General features: G+C 30.5%; 3 protein-coding genes across 5 annotated transcripts; 2 read left to right on the top strand and 1 right to left on the bottom strand.

Moving 5' to 3' along the window:
* The first annotated feature begins 2,385 nt into the window (after positions 1–2,385).
* On the top strand, positions 2,386–4,259 carry LOC115706843 (DNA-directed RNA polymerases II and IV subunit 5A). 2 transcript variants are annotated; one of them, XM_030634596.2, is made up of 5 exons: positions 2,386–2,782; positions 3,149–3,378; positions 3,463–3,609; positions 3,690–3,803; positions 3,891–4,259. In XM_030634596.2, exons 2-5 carry the CDS (start codon positions 3,169–3,171, stop codon positions 4,020–4,022), a joined length of 603 nt encoding a protein of 200 aa, XP_030490456.2. In that variant the 5' UTR covers positions 2,386–2,782; positions 3,149–3,168; the 3' UTR covers positions 4,023–4,259. The 2 variants fall into 2 exon arrangements, with proteins under 2 accessions (XP_030490456.2, XP_030490458.2); XM_030634598.2 differs by having other exon boundaries at positions 3,466–3,609; positions 3,891–4,254.
* Positions 4,260–5,689: 1,430 nt separating this feature from the next.
* On the top strand, positions 5,690–8,427 carry LOC115704771 (uncharacterized). The gene is made up of 9 exons (XM_030631977.2): positions 5,690–5,859; positions 5,967–6,023; positions 6,360–6,457; positions 6,667–6,736; positions 6,925–6,973; positions 7,165–7,253; positions 7,390–7,437; positions 7,783–7,842; positions 8,019–8,427. The coding sequence occupies exons 1-9, from the start codon at positions 5,800–5,802 to the stop codon at positions 8,106–8,108; spliced, it is 621 nt and encodes a 206-aa protein (XP_030487837.1). The 5' UTR covers positions 5,690–5,799; the 3' UTR covers positions 8,109–8,427.
* LOC115704770 (polyprotein of EF-Ts, chloroplastic) lies at positions 8,394–14,247 on the bottom strand. 2 transcript variants are annotated; one of them, XM_030631975.2, is made up of 5 exons: positions 14,051–14,247; positions 11,476–13,204; positions 10,878–11,063; positions 9,664–10,369; positions 8,394–9,370 (listed from the first exon to the last, which is right to left on the bottom strand). In XM_030631975.2, exons 2-5 carry the CDS (start codon positions 13,145–13,147, stop codon positions 8,725–8,727), a joined length of 3,210 nt encoding a protein of 1,069 aa, XP_030487835.2. In that variant the 5' UTR covers positions 13,148–13,204; positions 14,051–14,247; the 3' UTR covers positions 8,394–8,724. The 2 variants fall into 2 exon arrangements, with proteins under 2 accessions (XP_030487835.2, XP_030487836.2); XM_030631976.2 differs by having other exon boundaries at positions 11,476–13,224; positions 14,051–14,230.
* Positions 14,248–20,572: the final 6,325 nt, after the last annotated feature.

Below are 20,572 nucleotides of genomic sequence, written 5' to 3' on the forward strand. Positions count from 1 at the left end.
GGAATGATCAAATATGTGCATTACATTGATGTTTGAAACCAGTTTCTCCTTTTATATCATTCAGTAGGATACTAGTGATTACGCTAGTTTATTTCAATCTAGAACCTCTAAAACACAATTGTCTAACTAGAATTTTCTTGTATTCCCCTGAGGATCCCAAACAACACCTGCATCAATTCTAAGTAATATAGAAAATGCAATTTCAGAAACTAGTTTTTAACTGATTCCAAATTAGGTATAGGATAAGCCCAAAAAACAACTGATATAGAAACTGTGATCTTCATATAGAAACAAGTTTTCAAATGACAATTTTTAAAATCACAGAACGCACAAATAACACAAATTAAACTAGAGAAACTGGTTTCTGAAGAAAATTAAACTAACACTGACACTAACAGAGTTGAAACTCTTGAAAACAAATCAGAAAAAGGGGCAGAAAATTACTTTGCTCGTTCTCAATCGAAGGCTACCAGGTTCTCCTACTGCTTTTACTTGATTTTCAAAACAGTTTTGGAAATAATTAAGCCAAATTTATTTGTACATACATATGTCCAATTGTGATCGCTTATATGATAGAATTATTTGATCGATTAAAGAGACAAATTCACTTGCAAGCTCTAAGAAACCTAGGTTTTTTACATGCCATAAACTGTTGAAAAACATTAAATATATAATCATATACGTTTGACTGATATGACTTTGACATGATGCATGAATATGCAAGGAAATCAATTTGTTCAACGAATATAAATGTGTCATTGGATATAACCCTCGGTTACCTGGAAAACTTTTGACTTTATGTGCATATAGAAACTGGTTTTTGAAGGAAGATTAGGCAGAATGGGAAAACAAGTATTATAGACAGATGAACCTGTCTCTGAAACCATATAGAATTGGCACACAAAATGCAGGTATACACTGGCTCTCCTTATAGGAGCACTATAGACAGAAACCGGTTATTGAAACTAATTATAATAGCTAGCTTTTCAACATTATAACATTGACAGAAACCGGTTTACGTTTTTATGCACAATGAGTTAAAAGAACACCAATACTGCTGAGCCTAAGATTTGCAGAAAACATCCAACTCCAAGATCTAAACATCCACCTCTATATTGCTCAAGATTCTATTATTTTTAGGTGCATATAGAAACTGGTTTTTGCAGGAAGATTAGGCGGAATGGGAAAACAAGTATTATAGATAGATGAACCTGTCTCTGAAACCATGTAGAATTGGCACACAAAATGCAGGTATACACTGGCTCTCCTTATAAGAGCACTATGTATTTAAACCTATTATTGAAACTAATTATAATAGCTAGCTTTTCAACATTATAACATTGACAGAAACCGGTTTACGTTTTTATGCACAATGAGTTAAAAGAACACTAATACTGCTGAGCCTATGATTTGCAGAAAACATCCAACTCCAAGATCTAAACATCCACCTCTATATTGCTCAAGATCCTATTATTTTTATGGATGGAAATTTTGAACATAAACAAAAGGAAAAATACCCATTCAATTTTTTGTTTCAATACCGTACAAACTTAATAGATCAAATTTTAAAAATCTAAGTCAACATAACGAAGAGTGAGCACCAGTATCGACAATGAGATACTCATATCACAAAAGCTCAAAATCAGACATTATTGGAAATCAAATTTGATACAGACACCATTAAATTCTAACAGAAAAAAGAAAAAACAAAAACAAATATGGAAAGAATACAAAAACAGAACAACCATCACCGAAAAAAAGAATACAGCCACATCACATTCCAGTTACAGTGTATAATAACATATACACATTTTCAAATTAACCCATAATGTTGGTTTAACACAACAAACAAACAGTGTAAAAAAAAAAAAAACTCCATGAACAACCAAAAAACTTCATTAAACACATAAATGAAAATGGAAAAAAACAAACCCTAACATCTGAAAATTAATAAAATGGAAAGATAGAAGCAATACCTTGAAGAACCAAAATCGCAAAATCACAATGTGCCTGATTTCCTCCCAAAATCGGTAGCCAAAAAGCAAAAAAAAAAAAAACAAAATCAAGAACCAGAACAATGAAGCCGAACAGAGGAGAGAAGGAAAGCTGAAGTCGAACAGATGAGAGAGGGAAAAATGAGAGGGATAAAGTGATATAATAGGCTGTTTATGGGGTTTATAGGTCTTAGTTGAAAACTGAAAAAAGAAGTTAAAATGGGGAAGCAACCATCAAATCACCATGATTACATGCAAAAATCCCTCTACAATAAACGGTTATCTTAAAAAAAAACTGTACCAAAAAATTTAAATACTTAAAAGGATTAAAATAACTTAAAGAAACTACAAAACCCACAATATGGGCTTTTGGCAAAATAGTTCCAGGTGTATGGGCTTTAAAATCCCATAAACTATTGCCAAAGTTGAAAAAAGCCATATAAAGGAGTCCATAGTTAAATATGCCATATTTATCATAAAAGGTTTAAAAAAACCATATACCATGTAAATTCTACTTTTTTTTTTTTTTAAGTTTTGGGACTTCACGTGTATGTTGGGCCATAAGAAAAGAAGGTTTTTGATGGCCCAATAGAGTAAATGGGTATTCTTCGGCTACAAGAAACTTTTGGATGGACGGCATTTGGGAAGTTTCCTCTCTTTCTATAAAATCAATCTTCATTCGTATCTTCATCCTCTTGATTCCTCGTCTTAAAATTCTTCACTCTTTTTCGATTAAGAATCAAGAAGGGAGCAAGTAAATCAGGCTCGTCAACTCAGCAAGTTAATCAGTAAATAATTAAAATACTTTAATTCCTCTTTCCTATTTAAAAATTTACACTCTTTTTTTAATGTATATACTATTTTGTACTCTTCTTCATTACGATGCCTATCATATTTTGGTATTTTTTCTTTATTCTTTCTTTCGTACTATGTATATTCTAACAACTTTGGTTCTTTAATTCCTTTAATCCATAATAATAATAACAACAACAACAACAACAACAATAATAATAATCCATTCTAGTTTGGGTGCTAATTAAGTAAAATAACTACTTTAATTAATTGCTATATATTGGTTTTTCTTGTAGAGTAAGTTAGTGAATAGTAGTAATTATTAATTAACAAAATTTGGTGTATTATTATATGATGATTAGAAATCGATCGATCGAAGAATATGGGTATAGATGATGAAGAGATAACATGGCTATTCTGTATAAGAAGAACACTGATGCAAATGCTTAGGGATCGAAACTATTTAGTTGAAGATTGTGAAATCAACATGACTAAACAACAATTCATCGACGCCAATCATGCCCAAAAAATGAGGAAATATCCTACCACCTTATACTTCACTGCAGCAAAAAGGAATGATGACTCTGATCAGGTACACATATAATAGAGGGATTTACCTCTTCAATCTCTTTCTATGAAATTACTTACCTGTTTTTCTTTTTTTTTTTGGTACAAGAAGATTTGTGTTTTTTTCTCCGCTGAAAAGGATAGTAGTGGCGTGGACAAGATGCTTAGGCCATCTATGAAAGCAATCGTAGTTTTTAAAGAAAAATTGCCTAATATTAATAAATTACGTAGACAGTGTGGCGCTGAAATTTTCCAGGTAAAATCTTATATATATTTATATATGTAATACCCCTTGTTTTTTATTCTCAATATTACACTCGGTTTCTCATTACACAGGAAGAAGAATTGTTAGTTAACGTAACAGAGCATGCTCTTGTTCCTAAGCATGAGGTTCTAACAGAGGAGGAGAAGAAGGCTTTGTTGGAGTTTTACAACATTTCAGATTCACAGGTACATATATAGTTTATTACTTAATTAGTCATATATGTATAGTGGGCGGCCGGGGTAATTAAAATGAATTGGTGATGATGATCTCAGCTTCCATGGATAAGAACTACTGATCCAATTGCAAGATACTATGGGTTAAGGCGTGGACAAGTTGTCAAGATAACTCGGCATAGTGAGCTTGAAGGCCAATCTGTCATCTACCGATGTTGTAGCCACTCCTAATTAATAATATATAGATATATATTTTGAGAAACACTCCTAATTTTTTGTTTGGTTTTGGATTTTCTCCATTCATTTTTATTTTGTTGAACACTATTCTATATGACTTAAATATTTTGTATGGCTTCAACAACACAGTCATGTCTTATATATATAGAAAGCTAATTCAATTCGTTTTTTGTATCACTATATGAAGATTTTATTGATTCCGAAGTATGATGTTTCGTAATTATAATGCTAGAAACTTAGAATGTTGTATTAATTTTAGTAATGCAACACATTACACAAATGTGACACATTAATCATAGAGAAGTGATTTTTCATATTTGGGATATAGCTAATAATATATATAAGATTAATATTTTGTGTCCAAATTATTAGAGTATAAAATTCTAATAATTACTTATTATGAAAGTGAGATTAAAAAAAGCACAATAATTTTCATAATTAGATCTCGAGTGATTTTTTGAGTTTTTATTATATTATATTATTTTATTTTTAGAGAAAGTAAATTGCATGTAGTCATGAAGATAACAAGGATGTCAATAATAATAGGCTTATTGTGGGTTAAATTTAATAAATACTAAGTCTTGTGTTAAATTTGATATAATTTTTAGTATGTATTTAATTTAGCACATTTTTTAGAGCACCATTACAGTAGTAATTTTTCTTCAGGTGTTAAAATATATCAATACACTACTTTTTTGACACTCCATTAAAGATGTTTAAAAATAGTATAAGGTAGCAATAACACTCCAATATCAAAGATAAGTTTTCAACAGTAAAATTAAAATTCATACTTCAATTTAATACTATCATTAAGTAGTGTGTTAACTAAATTTTACATGTATATCTTTTAGGTATAATTTTTTCACTATCTTCCAAGGATCCAAGGATTTGAAGGGAAGAAGTTATATTACTATTCATTGTCTTAAAATTAATATAATGTAAGGTAGCAGTGAAACTATTAGCTGGATAGACTTTTAAAATAAGTGTTTGATTCATAGCAATTATAATTTAGAATGCTTTTCTAGCATTAAAATTTTAAATTCATACTTTAATGAATATTATCATTAAGTAAAGTGTAACGTTAATTGAATTTTGTATATTTGTTATAGGCCAATGTAATTTTTTATTTATTAATCACTCAATTATTTAAAGATCTAAGAAATTTCAATAAATAAGTTTTATTATACTTTATTTTTAAAAATTACTCCCATGAAATTATATATGACATAAATTTTAAATTACTTATTTTAAGATTCTCTTTATAAATTACTAATTAGTGTCTTGTTATTAACATTAAAACTTTATTATTTAGCTTTTCTAGAATATCTTTTTTATGTTAGTGGTAATTTTATGAGCTCACAGATTAACTTGACATGTATAGATAATGAAGTTTCTTAAATGGAAAAAACCCTTCTTCTTTAACAGGATTTTTATTTTCCAATCATCTAAAATGATCATTTAATAAAAAAAAACCGCCATCATCAAATAATACTAAATTTCATTGAAGAAAATTAAACATGGGTAATTTTTTGAGTTTTTTCTTTTTATTATTATTATTTTTTTAAATCCACTAAATTAGAGTTATGAATACGTACAAAAAAACTTATAGTAATTACTTACTATATAAAAATTCCCCTAACAAATACTATTAAAAATTGATTTATTTTTTAATTTTTTTTTGGAGGAAATAAAAATTAGGGTTTATCTTTAGGAACTGAGTCTTCTCGTTCTCTTCCATTGTTTCGTCCAAGATTTTCCAAGGGGAAAAAAAATGAAGCTGAAGCAGTTGGAAGGCCTCGTTGGTGAACTTCAACAATTTTCCAACCCAAAAGTCTCTCTCTCTCTCTCTCTCTCTCTCTCTCTCTCTCTCTCTCTCTCTCTCTCTCTTCGAGCTCACTCACTCCTACTGTCGATTTTGATAAAGTTTCTGTAATGCAGGTGGAATTGGAACAATACCCAACTGGACCGCACATTGCTTCTCGCATGCTGTTCACAGTATTACTCTCTTCTCATGTCTTTAGATTGCAAAAGTTGATTCCTTTACTTAATAATTAGGATTACTTTTATGGGTTATATCTCTGTTTTGTTATCCATTTCTTAAAGTGGGTTGTTGGCGTACTTGTGGAAATTTGAACTTCCGTACTTAATGTGGGTTTTATGATTTAGTTTAAGTTCAACAATATTAGTAATGGGAATCCTGTTGTTGGTAATCATTGGAAGTTATTATTAGCTAAGTAAGTTTTAAGTTTGAATTTATAGTGATAATCAAAATTTTCCATATTTTTGCTTTGATTAATTTGAGGGCAACTTTTTGTTTTTAAATGCAATCAGGCAGAGAATTCATTTGAAGATATAAGCAACAAGGTAGTGGCTGATTTTGGTTGCGGATGTGGTACATTAGGTACTGCAGCTGCACTCTTGGGTGCAGAGTGAGTACCCATTTTTCATACTTCTGTTTATTTCTTTGATTTGGTTAGGATTAGTGTATATATCCAGAGCACAATCCAAGCACTATTTTCTTAGAAGTTATAGATAATGATTCCTTAAATTGTAAATGCACAGTCTTTTATAAATAAATTTGATACATGCACTATCTCTTATCTTGAACTTGATCTTAACTCTGTTATGCTTATATCAGACATGTCATTGGCATTGATGTTGACACCCAGGCTCTTGAAATTGCTTCTCTAAATGCAGAGGATCTTGAGGTTATGTTGCTCTCTTTATTCTGGTTGGTAGTGTTATATTCTTAATTAATTGCTTGTTGTAGTCTGATATCATTTTCTTAAGGTTGAATTGAAATTCTAACAAGAACTTGGTGCAATATGCTTGCTCTGTAACTATTTTTTATTAGCCCTAAACAAAGTTCTATGTTGTAAATTCCTTGAATCTGCAGTTGGACATAGATTACGTTCAATGTGACATAAAGAACTTAGTATGGAAAGGTAAAATGCCCCGCCTTTCCATTTCTATGTACTTTGGTCTTTGAAATGGAAACTATTATGATTTCTGTTTGTTTGGTTTCCAAAATACCAGCATATTAGGCCCAATTGATGTGTCATAGTTTTATAAAAGTTCAAGTGATATTTATAATTGCATAATTTATCTTTAATTTTAAATATATTTGTTTTATTAGGTCGAAACGTTGATACTGTTGTAATGAATCCACCTTTCGGAACCCGGAAAAAAGGTGCGGATATGGATTTTCTCTGCATTGCTCTGAAGGTATGTATCAGGACTCTATATCTGAAATTATGATTGCTTGTAATTTTCGGTAGAATCAAAGTTTTCAATCAGTTGATCTGTCATCTCTGTTTTAGTCTAATGTATAACCTATTATCTATATTACCTGTTCTGCTAGGTTGCATCTCAAGCAGTTTATTCCTTACATAAGACCTCAACAAGAGATGTAAGTCATTTGCTACTTTATGAAAAGCTGTTATAATACGACTATTACAACTGCTTCAGCATGATCACGTTCTAGTAAACTAAATCACTATTCATCTGTTAATTCTGCAACTTGACAAGCAACTTATGGATATTATTATGAAACCATAAAGTTTTTGGTCTTCTTATATTCATATCCCGGAGTGTGACTGTAAGCATATTTTCTTTGGTCACCCTGATTGATTTCAGACCATATGATCTGGAGATTAGCAGTTTCTCAAAACAAAAGCTTCCATTTTTTTCAGCAATGTCATTTCAGGCCTTAAATGGTATTGATAGTTTTTTGTTTTTTCGTGGGTCATTTCAGCATGTGAGAAGAGCTGCATTGCGAGACTTCAATGCCAGCAGTGCCGAGGTTTTGTGCGAGGTCAGTGAAAGTCATGTCAGGACTACCAAAAAATGTTGTTGCTTTATTCCTCTTTTGTTGGTTCTAACTATGAACCTTAATGAACTTTCCATGCATTGCTCCAGCTTAGTAATGATCCTTCTTTTTTTTATATAATTAATGGCTTCCTATTTTGCCTTTTTTTTTTCTGTTGTCAGCTTCGATATGATGTGCCACAACTATACAAGTTTCATAAGAAAAAGGAGGTGGATATTGCCGTTGATCTGTGGAGATTTGTGCCAAAATAATTACTAAACACTGCTTGTTTACATTACATTAAGATTGCTTATGGGTCATAGACTCGTGGTACTTAACAAATGTAAATATGAAATCTGTCTGCAACGTTTCTTCGTCCAAATTTATTTGATTTTTCCATTGTCATGTTTTTGTAACAATTAAAATAAGTTCCTTGTCTCTTTTCTTCAGTTTGTATCTCTTTAGAAGTTTAAGTGTGGATTATAGATCAACTATCTGGGATGTATAAGATGACGAACTATTGTTGATACAATGAAGGATAAACCAAAAATCAAATATAATGATACAATAAGCCATATTCGATTTATTGAATATAATGATTCCAAAAATTGCCTTTACAGAAATGCATTTCTGTTTTTGATAAAATAACGAATAAGCAAAAAGATGCTTCCTCAAGATGTAGATCCCAAAATGGTTTTCGTGATACAACACATACACACAACAACATTCTGGCTGAAGATAACGACTAATCCCCTCAAATTACAACAAAAAGAATCAGATTACTTTCATCTAAAGTTTTAGGTTATCCGCTCTGTACCCTTTACTTGTTATTCTCTACCATGAATCAAGAAGCACCACCACATCTCGCCGTGCCTGCTCCAAGTTTCACTAACTTGATGCTTCAGATTCTGCTTTTGGTTTCTCATCTGTCTCCTCCCCGAGAGTGAAGCGAACAAACCTTCTTACTTTGATATTTTCTCCAAGAGCAGCAACAGTTTGCTTAACCAGGTCCTTCACCAGAACACTGTCATCTTTAATGAATGGTTGCTCTAGAAGAGCAAGCTCCCCAAGCCTCTTGGAAATCCTTCCTTCAACAATTTTCTCTCTAATGTTCTCTGGTTTTGACTGAAGGTCCTCTCTTTGCATCTCAAGTTCTTTTTCCTTCTTGACAAAGCTCTCTGGAATATCTTCAACGGATACAAATTGCACCTGTGGGCTGGCCACAACTTGCATTGCAAGATCATCAACCAACTCCTTGAACTTTTCACTTCTACCAACGAAGTCGGTCTCACAGTTTACTTCGATTAGAACTCCAATGCGGGAATCGTGAATATATGAACCGATCCTGCCTTCAGCTGCAAGCCGACTGGATTTCTTATCAGCAGATGAAAGACCCTTCTTTCTCAGGTACTCTTGTGCCTGTGTGATATCCCCTCCTGTCTCCGAAAGAGCTTTCTTGCAGTCCATCATTCCGGCTCCAGTTTCTTCTCGCAATTGTTTAACCAAAGCAGCAGATACAGTTACACTTGGAGGCCTGCAAAATAACGATAAGTATGTGAAACACTTTCAAACTTGGGAGATGGTTGGCACCATGGAAATTCCACTCAAGATAATAAATACATATTAAAAAAAGAAAAATGCATTGTATATGTTTTTGCACCATGGAAGTTCACTGATTTAGATTTATAAACACGCTGAGATGCTGCACTAGTTCGTTTTTCGCAATTGCACTTTTCTCCCAAAACACTAAACAATTTATCTGAATTTCATGATCAATACTGATTGAAAGGTAAAGTACAACTCAGATGTAGAGAAAGTGGCACTTACTTTTGAACACTTTCCTTAGCCTCCTCTGCAGCAGCAGGTTGCTCTTTTGGAATTGGTTTTGCTGCAGTTTGGGCAGCTACCTCAGCAGCAAAATCTTGACTTTTCTTTTCCAAGCCTTCTCCCAAATTAAACCTCACAAATCTTTTCACTTTCATGTTCTCTCCAATGGTTGCAATTGTCTGTTTCACCCAGTCCTTTACAACAAGCTTATCATTCTTTATGTAGGGCTGCTCAAGTAAGGCCAACTCATCAAGCCTTTTCTTGATCCGCCCGTCAACAATCTTTGATCTTATCTGCTCTGGCTTTGACAAAAGATCTTCCTTCTGCATCTCTATATCTCGTTCCTTGTTAACAATCTCTTCTGGAACATCTTCAGTGTTAACATATTGTACTTGAGGGGATGCGGCCACCTGCATGGCTAGATCATCAACCAACTCCTTGAAGATATCACCTCGGGATACGAAATCCGTCTCACAGCTTACTTCAACCAAGACACCAATCCTGCTATCATGAATGTAGGAACCTATTCTTCCCTCAGCAGTAGCTCTGCTAGCTTTCTTTTCTGCACTAGCCAATCCTTTCTTTCGCAGGAACTCTTGAGCTTTTACAATGTCCCCTCCCGTCTCAGACAATGCATTTTTGCAATCCATCATTCCAGCTCCTGATTCTTCACGCAGCTGTTTTACAAGAGCCGGTGATATAGTAGCTGCAGTTGATACATAAACCAATATGAGAAACAAGATATATTTATTATTCGTGGCAATTGTGAAAAAACCTGGAATGATTTCATCCTTGAATTATATTATCTATGGCATAAATCCTTGTTATATGCCAAAGCAATTCTAGATAGCATCTTTGACCCAAAAAAAGTGCATCTACCCAAGCATTGTCCTCTTTGTTTGAAAATTTTCAAATAATAATCAGCAACATTAGGAATGCGATAGTGAAATAAATTTTAATTGATTACCAAGATAACAAAACATTTACAGACTTCAGGCACTTAAAAACATATTAAGATACTTCTATATCCTAGCCATTGAAATGTTTCTTGAGTCATATTTTCAAGTCATAACTCTTAAATTATGACATGGAATTGTGTACGCAGTTTTTGTGTGAACTATGTTTATTGCTACTAAGATAGAAATATCTACTTGTTTACTGGGATAAAAAATTTGTGAACTTTGTTAATCAAATAAGAAAGGAGGAAAAACAACCTTTAGTCACATTTTCAACAGGAGGAGTACTAGTTTTCCCATTAGAGTTAGATTCACTAACGATCTTGTCAGAAGTAGCTCCAACATTATCATCCTCAACATTTGATGGAGAAGGAATTTCGGTCTCAGCAGGTGTTTGTTCTACATTTTCAATGGCTGGACTTTCTGGAGACAATGCTTGCTCTTCTGTGAATGAAATGTGCACTTTAATTTCAATACATACCAAGAAAGAACAATCAAGAGTTCCAAACATAAAAGGAATGGAGTAACATAAGAAAGAGTATCAGATATTGTTATGAGCCTCAGCAAATTATTTCTGACAGTCTCTTAGTGCTTCCTTTTTCAGTTATACTAGGAACACTCAAACCTTGTAGTTAAAACTTATACTCAATGATGTGATTTAAATAAATTTAAGTGACCTTACAAAAAATAAAAAAAATACATTTGAGTGAGCTAATATCATTTAAAAATCATGATAATAATTGATGCCGCATCTAGATTTTGAGTGCAAATTTGAAGTTCTTAGCTTTGCTCTTGAAAGAAAGTGAGACATTTAAACTTTAACATAATGTTCAAGAAAGATTATCAGGTTGCGGACCTGAGCTGGTAATACTTCCATTTTTATCATCTGGTTCCACCTTATCTGCAGTAGGCGGTTCTATTGGCAGTTCATCTTTAACTATAGTATCATCAGCTTTTTGTTCTGTACTCACTTCATCAGTTGAACTTTCTGTAGATAATATTTGATCAGCTGATGCAGCAGTTGAGTCTGACTGTCCTTCATTTTCAACGGGTTCCTCTGTCGATATGCTCACTTCAGTATTCAAAGTTTCAGAACTCACCTCAGCTTTCTCAGTGATTTGGGCTTCACTGTCAGTGCTGTTATCAGTGCTGGAAATAGCCTTTTCCAGCTCCTCTTTGTTGTCTGAAATATCTGTTGAGGCCTCTTCTATTGCACTAGATTCCACCTCTGTCTTCTCTGAAGAAGCTTCATCTAATTTAACTTCTTCTTCAACTGCAGAAAGATTTGCCTCACCACTGATTGCTGTTTGTTCCTCCCCTTCTGGACTATCTAACACAGTCTGGCTTTCACTAACCTTGCTTTCTAATTCTTCTGAAACTTTTGGTGTCACTGGTGTTTCATCAACTTTTTCCATTTTCTCTCTTTCATCCAGAAACGCAGAAATTTCCTTGTTCTCACGGAAGGCCAGCACAAATGGGTTTGTTGCGGTATGGGTTACCCCTTGAGTGTACTTGATATCTTCCTTTTGAGCATTTTCTTCTTTCTTCATTGTCAAGGTTACTTTTCCTCTGCTGAAACGCAACACTCGAACACTAACTTCTTGGCCAACCTCAAGTGAAGTTTCCCCCATATGAGTTCCAAATCCTTCCTCAAGCTCCTCTGTTATGGGAAGGAAACCTTCCTCACCATCAGGGAGAGATATGAAAGAACCAGACCTGTTCATATTCTTCACTGTACCCTCTAGGTCCTGTCCAACGGAAAATTTGGAATTTCTTCTCCCCTCGCCTTTTCTCTGGTTGGGCTTTGAAGGACTCCTGCCAGAGCCAGTCCTGTCATTACCACCAGAAGTATCTCTCCTTTGTGGCGTTTTACTAGAATCATTTTCACGCATAGAGAGAGAAATTCGTCCAGTCTCCATGTTTGCTTCAACTAATTTCACCTTCACTTCTTGCCCAACAGAGACAACACTTCCAACATCTTTGACATAGCTATCACTCAACATGGAAACATGTACCAGTCCATCTGTGAAAGCTCCAAAATCTATAAATGCACCGAATGGCTGGATTGATCTGACTTTCCCAGTAAAAGTTGCACCAGCAACTAGTTCCTCTTTGCTTACTGGTGGCATGTCACTTTTCTTAACAGGTCTTGAACGTTTTGATTGAGCTGATTGAGCTGGCGTTGGACTGGCATCAGATTTCACTTCAGCTTCATCAGACAAAACTTTCGAGGCTCCAGCATCCTCATCTACTACTGGAGATTCTTGTTCCTCCACAGCTACATCAGTTTCTGTAGCTGATAATATATGAATTCTAGACCGATTATGTAATGAACATCCTCTTCCATATGATGGAAGCAATCTAAAAGAAGCTGAGCGAGGTAGCAAAAAATTCTGTGGGGAACACGTTTTTATGGTGCATTTCTTTGAGAAGCTGAATCTTGTTGAGCAATAAGTCTTTCTTGTTCTGAAGACCGTCCCGGGAATAAGTGAAACACTGCTTATAGAGTATGGAATTACAGGCGTCATATTGAATCAAATTACAGAAACTTTCCAATACTATAGGTCCTTCATCCCTTGCTTCACCTGCACAAACGAAAATTTGACTATAAGTTCATCAGTTACCAAATAGTCAAGATAGATTATGTAATTACAATTTAGGAACTTGCTACTACACTGATTGAGCTACCAAATTTTTTGCAACTAGGTGAATTGAGATGTAAGTGATATATTGATTCAACTTGTTCATATAAACAAAGAATATAAGTTTTATGAGCAAATGAATAAATAATGTCATCCGCTAAAACTTAACTACTTAACTACTGTCAATCTATTGTTTATCATTATTCTCAGCACGATAAAAAGAATAAATTCATTGATTACAACGATTCACTCAACTCAATTATGAAACCTGTAACCCAACCATAACCCCTTTTCCAAGAAAAATGTTCACGAAATATTTTGGTACTTGCTTAAAACGCATAAATACAGCACAGAAACCCCTGTTCAACCCTATCATTATCATCTAACCATAAAAATATAAAAGCTTTAGTGCAAACCAAAACTGTACCCCTTAGCATAAAACTTTGAAACACCAAAACTGAACACCGTTTAAACATATATCCTCAGTCGTCACACTGTAGAATCCACTATAAAAGGCATTCAATTGTACAATTTCATAAACAATGCATTTCGCTAAATTAGAAGACTTAAACTCTCCCTAATTATTTGATGGCATTAAAGAGTGAAACAATAAAACAAGTAAAGCATATCAAGAACCATAGTAGTTTCCAGCCCTGAACACCCAAATAGTTCAAAACCCACATGTAAAAGCTGAAGAGAAAGCATGCGGACATGTTAATTAGTTGACTCAAACACAAGAAACAATGGAAAACCCAATGAGCCCATTATAATAGAAAGCAGAAATATTACCTTGTTTAAACAAACAAAACAGAAAAGAGGTTTTGAATTGGGATAGATAGGTAGTTCAGTTCACTGTAGTCTAACTGGTGGTACTGGTAGTCTGGTACTTTGATAAAAGATTATTAATGAGCGCTTTGAGGAGAGGGAAATGAAAGGTGAGGCTTTATATATCCTTATCTTTGTGGTACTGTTTTCTTGTTTCTGGATGGATAGGCAGAGCTATGGTGAAGGTGAGGTTAGGAGAGGAACAGAGACCAGTTCTTCCGGCCCATTTTAATGGGCCAGCTCTAACCAATTATAATTATGGGCCCATAATTGTGAATTCAAGGATAAGGCCCAAATAACAATGGAGGTCTAGATGACCAATGGTTCACCGTTTTATTTTCACAAATACATAAAAACAACAAAAAAATTACAAAATACAGTTTCACAAAATTTTAAATATTTTTACGATTTTTTTATTTTATTTACAATACAGTCTTTTTATGTTGTACTCTTATTAATTTTTTGTTATTTGTATGTTATTTTTTTATTGTTGTTTTGATGTTATTTCTATGTAGTTTTCTTATTGTTTTTATAAAAAACCATAAAAATATAAAAAAAAGAATTCTTTTAAACGTAAAAATATAATATTTTTTACAAAAAATAATATTTTATATAATTATCCTTTTATTAAATTGGTGTTAAATTTTAAATTATGTACTAAATTAGTATACACTCAATTCTACACTGATAATAGTATTAGATTTTAATTCTACACTAATTTGGTGAACATTTGTTTTTGCATTCTAACTTATTTTGTTTCATTTTATTTTAAATTATGATCTTATTCATTAAATTAAAATTTATAACAAAAATAATAGTTAATTTAAAATACTAACATATTTGTAAATACAAAATGACAATAAGAAAATACTAATACTAAAAAAATTAAAACAACATAATATTAAGTTATAAAACTAAAAAAAAAAAATATTAAGTAAAAAAATAATTTAATAGTCAAATTGATTACTTGTGATATTGAAATGCTTGATATTATTGATGCGTTTTTTTTTTGCATAATTTTTTTTTGTTCATTTTGAAAATGGTCGCGTATATTACAATCAATTATAGACTTTTTAATAAGATTTTTTTTTTTAAAAAAAAAAAGTGTAGTGTTTAATTGATAAAATAAATATTTTATTTTACTAAATTATTTTAAAATTTTAAATTCTTACTAGCTAGTAGCCGTGATATAATTGTTATTAATATTTTATAAATGAGCTATTTTGAGTTATTAATATAAATAATATAAAATGTGAAATCTTTTAAGTAAAATATATTTATTTAGTAGAATATTTAGTGTGAATTATTAGAGTTGTTACTTTAAAAAAGTAAATTTTTTTACCCTAAACTGATGTAGATTCTACACCAAATTGATATAATTAAATAGCTAAATGATCTAAATAACCAATTCCATTTTGTTTACATTTTTTTTCCAGGTCAGTCTATGAAACTAAATTAGTTACCATCACAATTTTTTTTTTTTGTTCAGTGTTGAATTGTTTGTAATGAGATCATTCAATTACCACCCTATTATTATTATTGATTACCCATATTTGTATAAGTATTATTTAGCATATATTAAATAGCTATATAAAATAATTGAGCTTTTTTTATTTTTCAACTTGAAAACAGTATTTTTTTTTTATTTTTACGGAATTCTATATAGAAACTTCAACTGCAACTAATGTTGCAACCTAAATTGCAACAACAAATCGTATAGAAACTCCTATTGCAACTAGCACTGCAACCACTTTAGAAACCCAAACTGTAAATTTAAAAAAAAAGTTAAAAAATAGTACACAAGGTAATTTCCCTAAAATAATACTAGCTGTTACCCATATATCGTAATTCATATAAATATTACATATACGGACAATGGTTGTATAAAATCAAACTACAAAAAATAATTACGTAAATTAAATAACTAATTAATTATAAACTGACATATAAAAATTACTTACGTAAAATAATTAAATTAAAAACAACCACACAAAAACTAATTACTTAAAATAATAAAAAAAAAAAAAACTTAAACTTAAAAACTAATTACATAAAACAATAAAACCGACAATTAAATACAAAAATCAATTACTAAATATAACCAACTAAAAAATTGAAAGAAAAATATAATACACCTAAAATAATCAATTAATTTTGTTAAAAAAAACTAAGCTACACCAGAGAGTAATTCTTAACAAATAACTTATAAAAATAAATCACAAAAATTAACTACAATAAACAAACAATTAACAAATTTTTTTTTAAAAAAACTTCAATAAAAAATCTAACACAGAAAAATCAATTATGTGAAACAACCAAATTAAAAGCTAACATACAAAAATTAGCTACACAAAGTAATTCTTAACAAATGACTTATAAAATTAAATCACAAAAAATAACTACAATAAACAAACAATTAACAAATTTTTTTTTTTAAAAAAAAACCTCAATAGAAAATCTAACACGGGAAAATCAATTATGCGAAACAACTAAATTAAAAGCTAACATACAAAAATTAGCTACAGCCAAATCAAACACTGAAACTGGCCGATTGCATTAAACAACAAATCCAACAAATAAACACAAAGACATACTACACTTAAAACAATTAAATTGAAACACCAAAAGTAATTACCTAATACAACCAACTCAAAAAGGGAAACAAATACTACACAATAAAACTAAACAATCAAAACATATATATAATAAATTGAAAACTTTTTTTTTAAAAAAATAGACATACCACAAATGAAATTGTTAACAAATAATTTATAAAATTATCACAAAAACTAGTTACTTAAACAATCAATTAAAAAACATCTAACATTGACAAAACTATTTACTTAAAGCAACTAAATTAAAAACTACCACACAAGAATCAATTAACTGATAGAACTAAATCATAAGCTAAAACTTACAATCCAATTACATAAATAACAAAATCAAAACTTAAATACAGAAACTAGTTACCAAATACAATCAATTGAAAAAACAGAAACAAATATATAAATCACCTAAAATAATAAAACATAAATTAAAATACAAAAATCAATTACAAAATTACCTGAAATAAATTTATAAATTATTTTTGTAAATGCTAGTTACAGAATTTTTTTAGCTAGTTTATTACTTCACTCTGCATTTTGTGCAATATCATCGAATGAGTTTGAGTCTTCATTTTTAGCAAAATGCAATGTTTATGAAAGTGTACGATTGAATACCTTTTAAGTAGATTCTAAAGTGTTACGACTAAAGATGATTAGATGATCGATAGGGTTGAGCAGGTTGCTGTGCTGTACTTATGAATTTTAATCAATACCAAAATATTTTGTGAAACTTTTTCTTGGAAAAGGGGTAAGAAAAAAAAAATTGTAATGCTAATCTTATATAAATCCGAAATTAATTATGTAGGAACATTCTTAAACAATTAAGAATGAGAAATCTATTATCAATTTTAGATCAAAAACAATAAAATCAAAATACACAAATATAATTTCACATTATAATCATATAAACCCTAAAACTTTAAATTTAAAATTCTCTTAATATACACAATGATTTTATGCATATAATATATCAATTGAAAGAGAATTTAACGATCAATAAAACCTTTAAAGTTTTAAGATTTATAAACAAAAAATTGCACATAAAATAATAACGAAATTGATATGAAATTATGGATAATTAACATATACAAATTAATTATACTAATTATAGGTTCTAAATCATATACAATAGGCAATCTGATACCACATGTTAGACAAATTAACCATTAACCCAAGATCTATTTGTATATAACATAGAACACAATAATAAGATATAATAATTAGGTATGTGTACCTGATTGATCCATAGCAATTATCTCTGATTGATCCACAGCAGTTACTCCAATTTGATAGTGCAATACTATCAACTAAGTCTTCCTCCCTAGATCTCTAAATCAGAAGCAGTTTATTTTCTCTGATTATCAAAAGGGTATACAATTGTGATGAGACAATATGTATTTATAGAGTTAGGGAGGGGACTTAGCTACAAAACCCTAGTTGGGCTGGGCTTGCTCATCAAAGGCTTCAGTCAACTAGAAAAGCCCACACTTCTGCTTCACCTAGACTTTACTCACAGATGCTAAGCCCATTAACAATTGATCACCAACAACATGGGCTAACACAGCAAAGAACTATCCAATCAACCCAAATTTTAATAAAACCAATAAAATTTAATGTAAGCCCAAATAAAAGTCTAACAGGTTATGGTAAGGTTTACAGGTTTCATATGATTGAGTTGAGTGAACCATTGTAACCAATGATTTTATTGTGCTGAAAAAATGATAACCAATAGATTGATAGTAGTTATTATTATTTATTTACTTGCAAAACTTAAATTCTTTGTTTATGTGAACAAAATTATGAAGTATATATCATTTACATCTCAATTCACCTTGTTGCAAAAATTTTGGTACCTCAATCAATGTAGTAACTAGTTTCCAAACTGTAATTACTTATAGTCATATTTTTGTTTGTGCAGTGAAGCAAGGGATGAAGGATTCAAGGATCTGTAAAAGACTTATTGGTCAACAAGATTAAACTTCTCAAAGAAATGCGCACCAGGCATAAATATTCCCCACAAATATCTTTTTTTTGCATTGGGTAAGACCATCTTCTATTTATATAACAAATTAAGGTCAAATAAGGTTTTTTTTTTTTTTTTGGGGGGGGGAGGAGGCAAGGGAAAGGTCAAATAATTCTTTAACGATCTTCTATGTGCATTTTTTCCCATACTCATTCAAAATTTATCAAAAGAAAAATCAAGATTAGGTGTAGCATAATGAAATGTTTATTTAATTTAAGTAAAATTAAAAAAGACATAAATCTAACTCTAAAAATTCTATTTTCAATATTGAATGACTATCTACTACAACAAGAAGTTGACTTTCAATATGTTCATTTATTATATGATCCAAATAAAAAACAAAAATCAATAATACAACTATATTAAGAGATATTGTTTCCGAGGAGAAAATAGTTAATTAGAAATACCACGTACGTTTTGATCCATCCATATTCTCTAGTTCAATAATATGTATTAGATATAAATATAATAATTATGTTTTAAAATGTGAAAATACTTTTGGAAAAACAAATGATACACGTGGTTAATGAGCCTCAAATCACTTTCGTTAGCTGAAAAATAAAGGTGTGTAGGACCAATTAATCTAACAACTCAATAATTATAATATATATGACCCATATTTATTATAAATATATTGTAGATTCGTTATATGTATAAAATTGTAAGAAAAATGTCCAAATGCATGCATACAAATCTATATATTTATATATGAGCATTGCTATTAGGCACTAGTGGTGCCTAGCATCTTCTCGACATGTCGTCGCGTAGCGATTGACTAGCGATACTCCCTAAAAACTATTATATTGAATTATATGGGACCCGATACTTAGTTGGATCAATAGCGATATTGATACATAGGAGGGTGCTAGGCACCACTGGTGCCCTTTAACATTTCTCTTTATATATCTACTAGGTGAATGTACGTGCCGAGCCACGTATTGTTAGTTTCATTTAAAATTTTGGTTTTTTTAAGATTTTGAATGTATTTTATTTTTAAAGATTACAAATTTTTTGTTTGAAAAAATTAAATATATATATTTGAAATATTATTTAATAATGTATTAAAAATAATATTAGTGTAATTATAAAATTGTAAATAAATTTATTATTGGAGTAGTAGATTATTCTATTTAGTTTTTTTTTTAACATAGCATTGTAATGTAAGTTTATATCTATAAATATTCTGTAAAGTGTTAATATTATATGAACATCTCCATTTATAAAGCTAAAAAGTGGGTCAATGACAGAAGTGGTATATCTGCAATCACACAAAGATAGAAGTGGTATTTCTGCTTCCTATGCTTATCTAGAGAAAACATTAGATAAGTGAGGTTAACTTTAATATATAAAGATTTTTCTTTTTTAAAAAATAAATAAAAAAAATTATTAATATTCATTTTTTTAATTTAAAAAGAGATTATTAATATTTAAAAGATTGTTTAATTTTTTGGGTTTAATTATTGGGTTTATTTGTTAACGGGAGATCAAACCTAATCGTTAAATTTAACAGAATATTCTTTTATTTTTAAGTATATTCTGTTAAACCAAGAAATGCCGTTAGATAGACACTTTTAATATATAAAGATATATAAATGAGAAATATAAGGGGGTGACGTGACACTCTAAAATACTTCAAATAGCTCTATCTCTTCTCTCCTTAAATCTCTCTCTTTTTTATTTTTTTTTTTATTTTGTTTATAAAAATTAATAAATTAAAAAATATATTTATATACAATCTAAAATCTTTATTTACCAATATTAAATAATAATTAAAATTTTAAAAAATATCTATTTTACTATTTTCTCATTCGATCTATTTTTGATTCATTGTATAATTTTTTTATTAAAATTTTTTAA

The sequence above is a fragment of the Cannabis sativa genome, chromosome 1 (assembly GCF_029168945.1).
Source record: "Cannabis sativa cultivar Pink pepper isolate KNU-18-1 chromosome 1, ASM2916894v1, whole genome shotgun sequence".
Lineage (NCBI taxonomy): Eukaryota > Viridiplantae > Streptophyta > Magnoliopsida > Rosales > Cannabaceae > Cannabis > Cannabis sativa.